The sequence below is a fragment of the Lampris incognitus genome, chromosome 19, assembly GCF_029633865.1.
Source record: "Lampris incognitus isolate fLamInc1 chromosome 19, fLamInc1.hap2, whole genome shotgun sequence".
Taxonomy (NCBI): Eukaryota; Metazoa; Chordata; class Actinopteri; order Lampriformes; family Lampridae; genus Lampris; species Lampris incognitus.
This window is the reverse complement of record NC_079229.1, coordinates 11,536,873-11,551,169: the sequence shown is the minus strand read 5'-3', so window position 1 is coordinate 11,551,169 and position 14,297 is coordinate 11,536,873. Positions and strand designations below refer to the sequence as shown.

The 14,297-nt window shown below is 46.9% G+C and overlaps 1 protein-coding gene across 2 annotated transcripts in view; it reads left to right on the top strand.

Annotated features, from left to right (window-relative positions):
• Positions 1 to 14,297, top strand: part of oxsr1b (oxidative stress responsive kinase 1b) — a 95,311-nt gene that overhangs the window by 10,051 nt on the left and 70,963 nt on the right. For both annotated transcript variants that reach the window (XM_056299467.1, XM_056299466.1), the window contains exon 2: positions 8,123 to 8,235. In XM_056299467.1, coding sequence (XP_056155442.1) covers positions 8,123 to 8,235 — 113 coding nt within the window. The remainder of the gene's footprint in view (positions 1 to 8,122; positions 8,236 to 14,297) is intronic.

Sequence of the window (14,297 nt, the reverse complement as noted above, 5' to 3'; positions counted from 1 at the left end):
GTGCAATGTTATGAGCTTAGGGCTCATAAGGCGGTGAGGGATGCCCATGCCGTGCCTGACCTGTTCAGGAAGACACAGCCTCGCTATACGTAATGGAAACACTGGCGCCTTTTTGCAAAGAACGTTACTCCCTCTTGCAAACATGGCCAGCGTGGAAAAAAGGAATTTGGCGGAGTGGCTCAAAAATTGGCCATATTTCCCACATTTAGGACAATTAATTGATGAAATTAAAGGGATAATGTAATGATGGAGTGGAATTGTATTATACTTGGTGTTCATTAATTTTCTGGACTTGTCCATGTAATACTCTTCAAGTGCATTATCCAACTTCTGAGTGAATTTTTGGGGATTAAACTCAAATTAAACATGGCGAAAAGTGATCAGAATGAAAATTTAAATGTGAACAAAATTAGAATGTCGTGAAACTTTAGCTGGAAAGACGTCGTCTAAGCACTAATTAATACTACTAATTAATAATGAGTACTGCCAGGAGAGGCTTTCTGCACCTCTCAGCAGTAAGTCATTAAAGAGTAGCTGAGCATCCCTGTAGGACATCTGCACATGGCTTTGTCGTTGTCAGCTAGCGGCTGCTAAACAAGAGTGGCACATCAGCAGTGTCGTCCTTATTTCATTTTAGCTAATGTGGTAACTCAATACGTTGATTTGATTTAGACCTTCATCTTGAAAACAAGTAAAGACCAGCGGCCTTTCAGTTTAGTCCACAAACTATCTGGGCAGAGGGGTTATATTTTCTGATTTATATTTTCTGTTTTTTGGTGTCCGGGTAGCGTGGCGGTCTATTCCGTTGCCTACCAAACGCCGGTTCGAATCCCTGTGTTACCTCCGGCGTGGTCGGGCGTCCCTACAGACACAATTGGCCGTGTCTGCGGGTGGGAAGCCTGATGTGAGTATGTGTCCTGGTCGCTGCACTAGCGTCTCTGGTCGGTCGGGGCGCTTGTTTCAGGGGGGGCGACAGGGGGGAATTGTGTAATCCTCCCACGCACTACGTCCCCCTGGTGAAACTCCTCACTGTCAGGTGAAAAGAAGCGGCTGGCGACTCCACATGTATCGGAGGAGGCGTGTGGTAGTCTGCAGCCCTCCCCGGATCAGCAGAGGGGGTGGAGCAGTGACCAGTCGCGGATCTACGGGGTGGCAAGGGGTGGCAGCTGCCACCTCTGGGACACAGTCTTGCCACCCCTGTTGCCACCCCATTTATAAATCAGATAATATGTTTTTAAAGTATATTTTATGTACACGCATGGTGAAAGTCAATGAGACCACACCAAACTCATCTCAAAAAGTAGAGAACAAAATACATTCGATGAAATCCAAGTTTTGAATAATAATATGTTCAGAACAATGTCCATTCCCCCCCTCCTTCAACCCCATGCCACCCCTTTGCCACCCCGGGAAAAAATCTCTCGATCCGCCACTGGCAGTGACCGGCATGGCTCGGAAGAGTGGGGTAATTGGCCGGATACAATTGGGGAGAAAAGGGGGGGGGGTAAATAAGTAAAAATATATTTTCTGTTTTTTAAATTCATACTCTGGTAGGAAAAAGGTGCTGCTATATTCCAGTCAGTTTCAGTCAGCGAGCCAGGGAGGTCTGATTCGCCATGACTTGTCAGTAGTTTTTGCTTTTTCCTCGGGTGTCAGGAAGTCTCCAGTCTCAGATGGGAGCTAATTCATGCCATGTAGCACACCGTATCCACGCCCTGTTTTCCGCCCCGGCGGTGGGTGATGCTGTAGAAGAGCCGTGCCGTGCCGGTGAGCCAGCGTATGCTGTAGCAGCCAGCAGACGCAGCTCTTGTGTGTGTGTGTGTGTGTGTGTGTGTGTGTGTGTGTGTGTGTGTGTGTGTGCCGCTCGCCCGGGTCCTGCCTGCTCCACATTCAGCCTTTGTGTCTGTCGTCAGACTGCTTGGCAGATTAGATGTCAGTCTGAGGTTTTGTTCAAAGGCCCCCAAGCAGCCGCCACAACGCCTTCCCTTTGTGGCGACGCTGCTGCCCCTCGTGTTCTCAGCTCCCGCTCCAGAGGAACAAGGGCGGTGGTGACGTGACGTTCTCGTCGGAGGGCGTCGGCAAGGATGCCTGATTTACTGTGAGCAGGCACTTAACATGCAAAAAATCCTGTTCAGTCTCAAGTTCTGTATCGTATACTTGGACCATAAGTCATGTGACATCAGCCAGTCTCTGTTTTGTCTCATAATAACATCTTCGTTCTTCATCAACAAAACACTGTGTTAATTAAAGCCATGTGTTCTGGTTAAAAAATAATAATGACTTGGCTGGTTCAGCTGGATGAGTGTGTACCATGTAGGTTCAAGCCTGATCGCAGCATCCTTTGTTCGAGTCTGGATGAAGACCCTTTTTTCTGCTCACTTTCTTCACCCTATACCTCATGTCTGTCCTGTCATAGGGTAAAACTGCCCAAAGATAGAATTAAAAAAATATGGGGGGGGGGCGTCCCGTCCCGTCCCGTCCCGGTGGCATGGCGGTCTATTCCCTTGCCTACCAACACGGGGATCGGCGGTTCGAATCCCTGTGTTACCTCCAGCTTGGTCGGGCATCCCTACAGACACAATTAGACATGTCTGCCGGTGGGAGGCCAGATGTTGGTATGTGTCCTGGTTGCTGCACTAGCACCCCATCTGGTCAGTTGGGGCACCTGTTTGGGGGGGGGGGGACTGGGAGGAATCGTGAGGAAGCGTGATCCTCCCACGTGCTACGCCCCCCTGGTGAAACTCCTCACTGTCAGGCGAAAAGAAGCGGTTGGCGAGTACACATGTATTGGAGGAGGTATGTTGCAGTCTGCAGCCCTCCCCGGATCGGCAGAGGGGGTGGAGCAGCGACCGGGACGACTCGGAAGAGTGGGGTAATTGTCCAGATACAATTCGGGAGAAAAAAGGGGGAGGGGAGATCCAAAAAAAGAAAGGAAAAAAAATATGATTGATATGCCCTTAATAGGAATTGCATACATTCCCATGTTGCAGTATATGGTGTGACAGCGTGAGCTGCTCAGGCCTTGGTAAGAATCCCAGAGGTCTAAAATACTACAATTAACATGTAATCTTGTGCTCAGCCCAGAACAAGACAAAACCATTAACTCCATTTTACTGTTGTCTAGTAGAGTCTGAGTGGCTCGAAGAGCTTGGCGCCTCTGGTATGAATGTGTCCCCTTGACCTTTGCTGCCGTCCCTGGAGGTGAAGTAGAAAGCTCTCTCAGACCACAACCCACCCCCGCCTCCACCTTGCCCTCCTCTGGGGATCTGTCCAGTCACCCCTGACAACCGCCTGTTTGTTTGCATGTGGGGGAATTTGCACTCCAGTGTGCACAGGGCAACCAGGTCCCCGAAGGTCTGGTTCTCCGTCACTGTCCCACCTACCAGAGCATTGTGAGTGGGGGAGATGTTGTCCCAACCCCCCCCCCCCCACCCTGTAGTGCTGCTGCTGGTGTGTAATGTTGCATAATGTTAATGGTGGAGCCGGATCCATTTCTTGGATACTACCAAGACAAACAAGCATAGTGAGCTGGCCTCTTCTTCAACAAGTACCGGTCAGTAGCTCGAACCCAGTTCAGCTATTAGAAGCAGATGGGGCCAAGAAAGATGTATCCCCCCATGAATTAATATTTTAATTTGAACGATCTGATATCAATTCTTAAAATTCGGAGATTCATTCATTTATTTGTAAATATTTTTTCAGTCTATACCTTTATTCAGTGAACGCGTGATGGTTTTCTCTAAGTGCATCTTGCATGTTGCAAATGTCTCTAGTTTGCCATTCGCCGAGTTTTTGCTGGACCGCTACGGAAACTCATTTGCCCAAATTAAATCTTATGACAACAATGGTGGCTGCTGGTCTCCACTTTGCATTCAGCTGCCAAATGGTCAGAGCCGTAACTGTGTTAGCTCGAGAAGGCATTTGCATGCCTTGTCACGTTTACCTCGGCTTGTGTGCATTTAAAGTAGTTTACTATTTTAAAAATTTATCTCTGATTTTTCCCTTTTTTCTCCCAATTTAGTGGCCAATCGATCCCTATTTTAATTCAAACACCCACCCTCGTACTGCATGCGTTCGCCTACTGCATCTCTCCGACCGGCAGTCTCGAAGGAGACCGCCTCCCCACTTTCGTGACAAGGCGACTCCAGGCCGAACCACTGTTTTTTCCGACACACACAGAGACGCATTCATGTGACGAACATAAGCCGACTCCGCCCCCCTCCCGAAGACAGCGTTGCCAATGATTGCTGCTTCATCGAGTCCGGCCATAGTCGGATCTGATGAGACCGGGGCGCGAACCCCAGTCCCCAGTGGGCAACCGCATCGACACAAAGCCGATGCTTAGACCACTACACCACCGCGGACTATGTTTACTATTTTGAGATGATGGTTCCCTGTGCAGTTCACAGCATCAGCTCTCTAGAGAACCTTTTTCACATCTGATCAGTATCGGTATTGTGACTGGAATATCCCTGATTGAATCAATAGCTAATAGAACGGAATAGAATCAAGACCTTGTGAATCAAATCAAATGAGTTGGGAAATCACCGCTGATGTCTGATGACTTAGAAATAAAATTTGAATGTCCATCCATCCGTTATCCAAACCGCTTATCCTGCTCTCAGGGTCGCGGGGATGCTGGAGTCTATCCCAGCAGTCATTGGGAGGCAGGCGGGGAGACACCCTGGACAGGCCGCCAGGCCATCATACAGGGTCCACACACACACACACACACACACACACACACACACACACACACACACACACACACACACACACACACGCACACACACGCACACTTTGCTTTGAATGTATTTATCAAAATTATTCATTCAATTGAAATAACCCCCTATCTCAGAAAGATATCTAAGTGACCTCTAGGGGTCACTTAGATGAATGATGAAATGTTTTTCTCTTGTGTCCAGATGAAAGGTAACGCCGTATCTAGTTTCATCTTACAGTGTTTGTTGTCCTAGTTAGCTCAGTCTGTCAGAAGTTGTGTGAGCTTGCAGGCAGGTTATTGGCTAGTAATAATACTAGTAATAATACTAGTAATAGGGAATAGGTTCAGGCTCGTGTATTCTCTCTCTTGTTCTGATATGGCCTCAAGTCACAGTCCTGATGATTGAAAGTAGATGAATAGAACCCAGTCATGTCTCAGGGGACATTTTTATTTTTTAATTAAAGATCAGGGAGCTGTACCTTTTAAAAAATCATATAATCAAAGGCCATATTTTTATCTTAACCACAGCACCCAGCTGGCTCGGTTTTAAAGCTTTAAACAATGAGGACTTTGTTAATATGTGGGCACAGATGAGGGCTTGGGGGTTTGGGATGAGCTAGCTGCAGGTTAGACCAAGCCGTCCATCGCCTCTTAGCTGACTCCTAATGTGGCACACCAGATCCATCTTCCAAAGAGGAACGTACAGCTAGGCTAGCAATGTTCTCTGACACTAATACACCAGAGATCTGGTGGAAACGTGTGTGTGTGTGTGGGTGTGGGTGTGTGTGTGTGTTTTCATGGTGCCTAACAGGAGCTTTTATCCTCCAGCATCTGGTTCTCAGCCTTGCGGGAGCATAGTGATGACCTTACTCATACCCATGCCCAGTAGGTGGAGTGGGCATGAAGTACAGCAGGCATGCCTCCCTGCACCAGCCTCTACCAGTCCCTCTGCAGCACTCTTCGGGTTGTTTTGTCAGCTTTAAATTTGCTATTCTATACTCTCCAAAAACACAGATTTAACATTGAATCAATGTATTGTTGCCTCTGTATGATAGTCTGGAATGAGCAGTTTATAGAATAAACTTGTAAATTGGATTTCTTTCCATTTTTATGATCCAGCGCATAAGGAAATCATTTTAAATGAGTTTTTTATGTACTCTAATATATTTATGGAGGTTTATTTGTGACTCAGGTTTGCTCCCGATGCCTTTGGTTTCACCACATGATGGCCCCACCAGGACAATGACCCCCTTTGGCGTAAGCCTCCAACCCAGGACTTGTGGCTCCGGTGCTTGGTCAGCCCTCAAGAGACGGGCCTTGGCTTAGTGGAGGCAAAGGCCCAGGCATGCCGCAGCAGATTTGGGCAGAGCTGCCTCATCAGGCTGGATTTGGGAAAAGCTGATTCATAATTGATGAGCAGTCATTATGAGGTTGTGATGAACGGGAACGCAACCAGCTGTCAAAGTGGAGCGCTGTTGAGCCTCCAGGATCTCAGCATGGTTTTGGGCACACAGGTAGAGGTTTAGCTTAGCCAGCTGTAGGGCTGCTCGATTATGGCAAAAAATCGTAATCACGATTATTTAGGTCAATATTGAGAGCAGCGCTGTGATGGCCTGGCGGCCTGTCCAGGATGTCTCCCCACCTGCCGCTCAATGACTGCTGGGATAGGCTCCAGCATCCCCACGACTCTGAGAGCAGGATAAGCGGTTTGGATAATGGATGGAATATTAAGATCACGATTATTTAACACGATTACTCGTTGACTTTGAGAACATCATGTGTTTATTGAACTGATAAAAAAAATTGTCTTTTTTTAAAAACATTTTTATTAGGGGTGTCCGGGTAGCGTAGCAGTCCATTCCGTTGCCTACTAACATGGGGCTTGCCTGATCGAGTCCCTGCGTTACCTCCGGCTTGGTCGGGTATCCCTACAGACACAATCGACTCTGCATAACTGTAGTCCACTGACTTCCGGTTTCTACTGCAGGGGTCATACCAGTTATTCACAGAGCTGATTGGCCGTGTCTGCGGGTGGGAAGCCGGATGTGGGTATGTGTCCTGGTTGCTGCACTAACGCCTCCTCTGGTCGGTTGGGGCACCTGTTTGGGGGGGGGGGGGCTGAGGGGAATAGCGTGATCCTCCCATGCACTATGTCTCCCTGGTGAAACTCCTCACTGTCAGGTGAAAAAAAGTAGCTGGCGACTCCACATGTATCAGACAGAGGAGGCATATGGTAGTATGCAGCCCTCCCCAGATCGGCAGAGGGGGTGGAGCAGCGACCGGGATGGCTCGGAAGAGTGGGGTAATTGGCCAAGTACAACTGGGGAGAAAAGGGGGGGGGGTATGTCTTTTTAACAGTGGATTTTCTTGAACTTTATAATTCAACTGAAAAACTTTTTGAGTCTTTGGTAGTTGGATGGGTGGGCAGTTGCATTATAAAGTGTGTTCTTAATTGATGACTGTTGTGGTGGAAGAAGTGAAGGGGGCTTTACTTTTCTTTTTTTTCTTCTTTTTTTGCTCCATTGTTTGATCATAGACCACTTGGTGATTGAATTTTAGATGATTTTTTGTTTTTACTCCTTTTTTGCTCCTTTTTTTGCTCCTTTGTTTGGTCATAGACCACTTAGTGATTGAATTTTAGATGGTTAAACAAGTTGGTCCTATTGGGCATGTGGTGTGCAGACGCCACCATGTAACAAATCTTGCACAGTGTTTGTTGTTGTTCCTTGTCAGACTCCTTGAAACCAGAGTGTTTCCAAACAGCTGAATTGGTTTTAGCTTTCTTGTTGACCAACGGCTCTCTTTGCGTCATCTTAACTCGAGCCGAACCAAACATGCCACGGCCTGGCTGAGAGTGAGTTCAGGCTTTCGGAGGGGGGGGGGGGTGCACTGCAGTAAAGGAAAGGGGTGCGTTGGATTTATAACGCAAGATGAAACGAGGGCATCATTGCGAAATGGAATGCGGCACAATAATCACGTTATCTCGATTATCTTGTTTTCATGAGCAAAAACTATAATCGGAAATAAAATTGGATTAACCGCCCAGCCATAGGCCTGGCCATAGTAAATGAGTGGGATGGAGTGGTTACAGGTAGGGCAGAACTATTACGTAGTGACCGGGTTACCTGAGAGCATTGGTGTATGAGTGCGTAAATGGAGAAAAACAAATGAAAGCAGCCAGGAGAAGTCCAAGGGTGTGAATATAAATGAGACTGTGTGTTTTTCACCCAGAGCCATTTAGGTTCCATTGGGATCATCTGGTTCCTAGCTTCTGGTGTTCTTCAGATTTGAAGATGCATTGTTTACCAAGAAAAAAAGTGCAATACTTTGATTTTTTTTCCCGTTTTTTAAATCTGCTCTTCCAAAAAAGTAACTTGTTTGGCTTCCTGCCTGTTTCAGGAAGTGGGGCCACAGCAGTGGTTCAAGCAGCCTACTGTATACCACGCAAGGAGAAGGTGGCCATCAAGCGCATCAACCTAGAGAAGTGCCAGACCAGCATGGACGAGCTCTTGGTAGGACAAACATATGCCGTCTCTCAAACTAACTGTCCTGCTTTTGCACTTTTGTGAAATATTCACATTTCCACTGCAGCTGAACGCAAACTTAAAAAGTTAAATAAACTCGAATGCCAATCAGCAGTGATTCCTTTAGCTGGCAAAGCAAATAAACAATCTTCTAGTGTGCAGCGGATGACAAGATGACATTGAACACGTTCAAGAAGAAATAAAGACTGAACAAGAATTGGAGAAATTTAAAAAAAATCTATTTTCATCATTCTTAATCACAGTCTCTGCACTAAAACACCAGCTCTCTGATAAAATTTGCATTAAATCGTTTTTGCAATATGTGGGATTTGGTTCCATTCAGCTTTTTATTGTCTCTCTCTCTCTCTCTCTCTCTCTCTCTCTCTCTCTCTCTCTCTCTCTCTCTCTCTCTCTCTCTCTCTCTCTCTCTCTCTCTCTCTCTCTCTCTCTCTCTCTCTCTCTCTCTCTCTCTCTCTCTCTCTCTCTCTCTCTCTCTCTCTCTCTCTCTCTCTCTCTCTCTCTCTCTCTCTCTCTCTCTCTCTCTCTCTCTCTCTCTCTCTCTCTCTCTCTCTCTCTCACCTTCCTTCTCTTTTTCTTTCACCTGGCTCCAGCAGTGATGCCAGATCTACCCTTGGCTATAAACACGTTGTAATGAAGAAAGTTTTTGTGACCGTAGCAGTTACCTTGCGTTTGACTAACTAACTCAGTGTGACAAGTGCTGCTGACACTCGAAGCCCGTGGGCTCTTCTGAATTGGGGGGAGGTACGCCTTTACAGCCTGTGATTATATTTGGCCCTTCTTAGCCAATGCTGTGTCTCCTTGATCAGGGCTTTATGGATGGAGTGAGTTCCACCTCTGCCTCTCATTACCGGATTGCTCCCTAGCCCTCCTCCAATCATCCCTGTCTCTGCCAGCACCGTTCTGGCTCCTCTCTGAAGCCGGAGAGTCCGCCCAGTTCCAGGAAACTATTAGACCACTGTGCGCCATCCTCCTGAAGGCTGCATTGTTCCTCGTGCCTTTGCTCACTCTGTCACTGCTGCTCTGCACTTCATACACAATGTGTGCAGAGGACTTGTTTTGGTTTGAAAAGGTAGCCATGGCAGGGGACATACCTGGGGACCCCAGAAGATGATCAAATGTTCACTTTTACCTTGTGATGACTCTTATCTGTGACCAGGTCTTATTCTCTGTCATGCATAGGCTCACCACTTAATCTGGTTTATGTTAAAACAAGGCTAGGTTGGCTCACCGGTTCGAGTCCCCATGTTACCTCCGGCTTGGTCGGGTGTCCCTACAGACACAATTGGCTGTGTCTGCAGGTGGGAAGCCGGATGTGGGTATGTGTCCTGGTCGCTGCACTAGTGCCTGGTTGGGGCATCTGTTCGGGGTGGGACGGGGAACTGAGGGGAATAGTGTGATCCTCCCACGTGGTGCATCCCCCAGGTGAAACGCCTCACTGTCAAGTGAAAAGAAGCAGCTGGCGACTCAGCATATATCAGAAGTGGCATGTGGTAGTCTGCAGCCCTCCCCGGATCGGCAGAGGGGGTGGAGCAGTGACCGGGACAGCTCGGAAGAGTGGGGTTATTGGCCAAGTGCAATTGGGGAGAAAAATGGGCAAAAGCAAAATACAAAAAAAAACAACAACAAGGCACAAGGCTAGGTGTGTGTATGGTCAATGTTCAAAATTGTGGCCAGTTTGTTAGAGGGATAGTCAGTGGTAGTGTTTATAATGTGAATTCCTGGATACTAAATCTACAGTTTTCTGTACTGGTCCCAGTAATATTTGTTGCTAAAGTGTACTGAAGTAGCATATCACATGACATGGTTAAGCTACGTTCGATACAATAGTTTTGTGTTTACCGGTTACGTCGTTGGTCGCCTGATCTAGCGATCTAGTGGCCCAATCTTGTAACTTGTTCACTTTAACATGATGGCTCTTTTGATTCCACCAGGTGTGGCTCTGGCTCTATGACGTTGCGTTTGCGACGCGGTTTTGTCCGTCCTCGGCACGGCTCATACCCCATCAAGAGCGTTTCAGAAGCGAAACGTTTTGCCTGCTCCATTTAGTTGAGTTGTTGATCTGGTCATTTTTCCTTGATTTTTGTGCTTCTGCCATGGGTTGGTGGTCTATGTAGTTAAATGGTTTCTTTTTTTTTGTCTGTTTTGTGTTATTGTTGTTATGTCCTACTTTGTTGTGCTGTCGCCTATAGACAAAGTTAATACAGTCCAGTTAAAATAAGAGTCCAGTCATGAATGACATGGATCAAAGATTTGTGGCTGTGTTTTAGTTGTTATAAATACATTCACCCCCACAATTTCTTCATATCTATATTTCACACTCAGTGCCTGCTGTTTTTAATGGGTTTTCAAAATGGATAACTACTGAATGGGTCTTTACAAGTACTTGACTGTACGAGTCATGTTAAGTTGGGCAGAATCACTTATTTATATGGTAGCTAGTTACTAGGTTATACTCACCTTCCACCCCAAAACCTCCTGCAGTTGAATTCCATGCCTTGTCCTTTCTGGTGTTGTCCTTATAAAAAGGATCGGTGGTGTCGTAATGCCTTGTCTTTTTCCACTTCCAAGATGAACCTCTCGTCATCCATGGTGTCAAAAATTCTCAAAAATTGTCCGGTTAACTCCTGGCCTGATGCCACAGCTTAAGAGGTAATGTTGATGTAGTGATGTAATATATGATCGGGAGTCTGCACAGGATGTATTATTTTTTTAAATTGAGCGGATGCTCTATGCCGTTCCTGTGTCTAAGGCCTGGTCCACACCGCTTACCTTTACCTGTGGGTGACGGCGACCTTACTGAACCGCTGTGGCTCGCATGCGTGTGGTGTCCACACAGACAGCATTGTTGCTGCCTACCCTGTCTTTCTACACTGAGTTTTCCTTTGATAATGGTTTAATTTCATCGTAAATGTCAGTTATATTTAGTTTAGACACATGTAATCTCCGCTTTCTCCTAACATGCAACTGCTAAAATGGTTAAAAAAAATTTCTTCATGTCTGTGACTTATTCTACAGATATAGACATTGGAAGTATAGTGAAAGGTGTCAGTTATGTAATGGCGCTGGTATGATGTCAATATGACTATCAAAAGATCATTTTCACCGTCTATTTTTGCTGAGAACCACGTGCATCATGTAGAAACTCTAGATGATGCGCCGTGTGCCTGAGCCGCGCTGCCCCACATGGGCAGCGTGGCTGCTCTAACCTGTTAACATGGGCGCCGAAATGAAAAGCAAGAGGTTCTGCGGTGCACACACACTGCTCAGGTAGGGTGGTGTGGCCTGCCCGACTCGATCTGTTCTGTGCAGGTTGATGCATCCAAGCATCCCAGAAGCACCCCAGAAGTGGCTTTAACCACACACACACAAAAAAAGAAGAATATCTGAATCCCAAAATTGAAAACCGAATACCTACCCAACGAATTAATATCTGGATAGCCAAATATTCTGGTCCAGCCCCAGAGGCCATCTATCAAGTGTGTCAACTAAAGTACTGTTAACCCCCCCCCCCCAATTAAAATATTAGCATCTGGGTATTTATCTTGCCAATATGGAAATCGATCTTTAAGCTTGTCAAGTAGAATATCATCCATCCATCCATTATCCAAACTGCTCATCCTGCTCTCAGGGTCATGGGGATGCTGGAGCCTATCCCAGCAGTCATTGGGCGGCAGGGGGGGAGAAACCCTGGACTGGCCGCCAGGTCATCACAGGGCCGACACACACACACATACACACACATTCAAACCTAGGGACAATTAAAAAAAAAAAAGATTTCTAGTTTTTCCCCTTATACCACCCGATTAACCCAATGGCATATGGCCGGAACTCTTGTCGAATAACTCCCCTGGCTCACATTTCCACAGGAAGGAGATAGTCGTAACACCAGCTTACTTCAAACTCGTGTTGGCTGCTCTCGCTGTTTTACATGCTGAAGCCTTGCATGGATTGCATTACCTTCAGGCCGCGAAGGAGACGTAGGGAGAATGCTTTCGGTTGCTTGGCTGCAGGCGCCTGGATGGGCCAGAGGGGTCGCTGGAGAACGACTAGTCCCCAAACACTACACTGATCTACACCCACTATCCCTCGGGTCAGGGTGGGTTAATGAATGCCTTACACCGTGGACGCTCTGACCGTGACCAGTTACGGCAAGTCTGGGATACAAACCTCCCAGCCACATGACGATTGCAAGAACGGCGGTTTATTCCGCTCGGCCATCAGAGCGACTCACCTAAAGACAATTTAGTATGGCTGATTGACCTGACCTACATGCCTTTGGACTGTGGGAGGAAACTGAGCACCCGGAGGAAACCCACGCAGATAAGGGGAGAACATGCAAACTCCACACAGTGGACGACCAAGGATGACCCCCAAGGTTACTACCCTGGGGCTCGAACCCAGGACTTTCTTGCTGTGAGCAAGACCTGGCCTTAGAATGCATCTGTCTCCATGTGTGTCTTAACTGACCACTTGTGTTCATGTCTCCCTTCCCCACTCTAAATGCAAGTAAACACGTACATCACTGTGGTAGGGGTGTGTGGCTTAGCCTCAGCTGCAACTGGAGAGAGGGAGCGTGGCTCGCGGGAGAGGAACACACTGGCCTGTGCGAGTGAACGAATGAAAGACATGACTAAATAAAGCCTGTGTTAATTGCCTAAAACTGTGTCCACCTTCATTTCGAACCCTTCCCATGGCACGTGTCACAGTCATGTAAATAAACACATAAACATACATAAACTTGAGGAGAGAGGCATTGAAACAACAGGCATTTAACAAAATGAGACGTCCTTGCTCACTCACACCTCATTTAAATGTTCCATCAACTGCTATGATTATTTCACATCTGAGTTATTACTTTCAATTATTCTACCAAATTGTGTTATTATGCAAAATTTGAAGTGCTCTTAAAGAAATAATGTAAATCATCCCATGGGCATCCGGGTGGCGTGGCGGTCTATTCCGTTGCCTACCAACATGGGGGTCACTTGCTCGAATCCCTGTGTTGCCGCTGGCTTGGTCGGGCATCCCTACAGTCACAATTGGCCGTGCAAGCAGGTGGGAAGCTGGATGTGGGTATGTGTCCTGGTCGTTGCACTAGCGCCTCCTCTGGTCAGTTCAGGGGGGAGGGGGAACTAGGGGGACTAGCGTGATCCTCCCACACGCTATGTCCTCCTGGTGAAACTCTTCACTGTCAGGTGAAAAGAAGCGGCTGGTGACTCCACATGTATCGGAGGAGGCATGTGGTAGTCTGCAGCCCTCCCCGGATCGGCAGAGGGTGTGGAGCAACAACTGTGACTGCTGAGAAGAGTGGGGTATTGGCCGGACACAATTGGGGAGAAAAAGGGGAAAGAAATCCCCCCCCCAAAAAAAATTGTTATGTGGGATAATGTAAATGAAATGTAAACATTAGAGTTTGTAATTCTCAACCTGCACCCTATCAGGCTCGACCCGATTGCATCGGTTCAGGCTCAGATAATTTAATTATTGCATTGGGTTTGAGAGGGTCAGGCTCTGTGCTGCAGTGGCTAAGTAAACTTGTACATGAAGTTGAACTTGAATTTGCAAGCGAGCGAGGACTCTTGCACAGTTGTGGATCTGATATGTGTCAGAAGTTACTGATGAGGTACAAAAAATGAAACCTAGAGTAGGTCTTGTTGACCGCCTAGTCAGCTGACATCAGTTCAAATGGGGTGTGGACAAATGCATCTCAGGCCACCTCCGATTGTGTCCTAAGGGATCGGATCTTGAGACCGATTGAGGACGCACTGGGTGCATTCACACTTGTACTTAGAGCTGTTCATTTGTTATCGGATCACCCAAGATGCATGTTACTGCCAGGCGTAAACAGCCTGCAAGTGTCAACTAAGAGTAAACTACAACTCACTCGGTCTAAGCTGCAGTAAAACTCAAACTGTATTGAGTGTATCAGTACAACTCAGAAGTAATTATCCATAGCAGTAATGCAATAGGTAACAGTAGGTTCAACTTTGATAAACCAAGATATTTATCCAACTGTTCGTGAAGTAGAT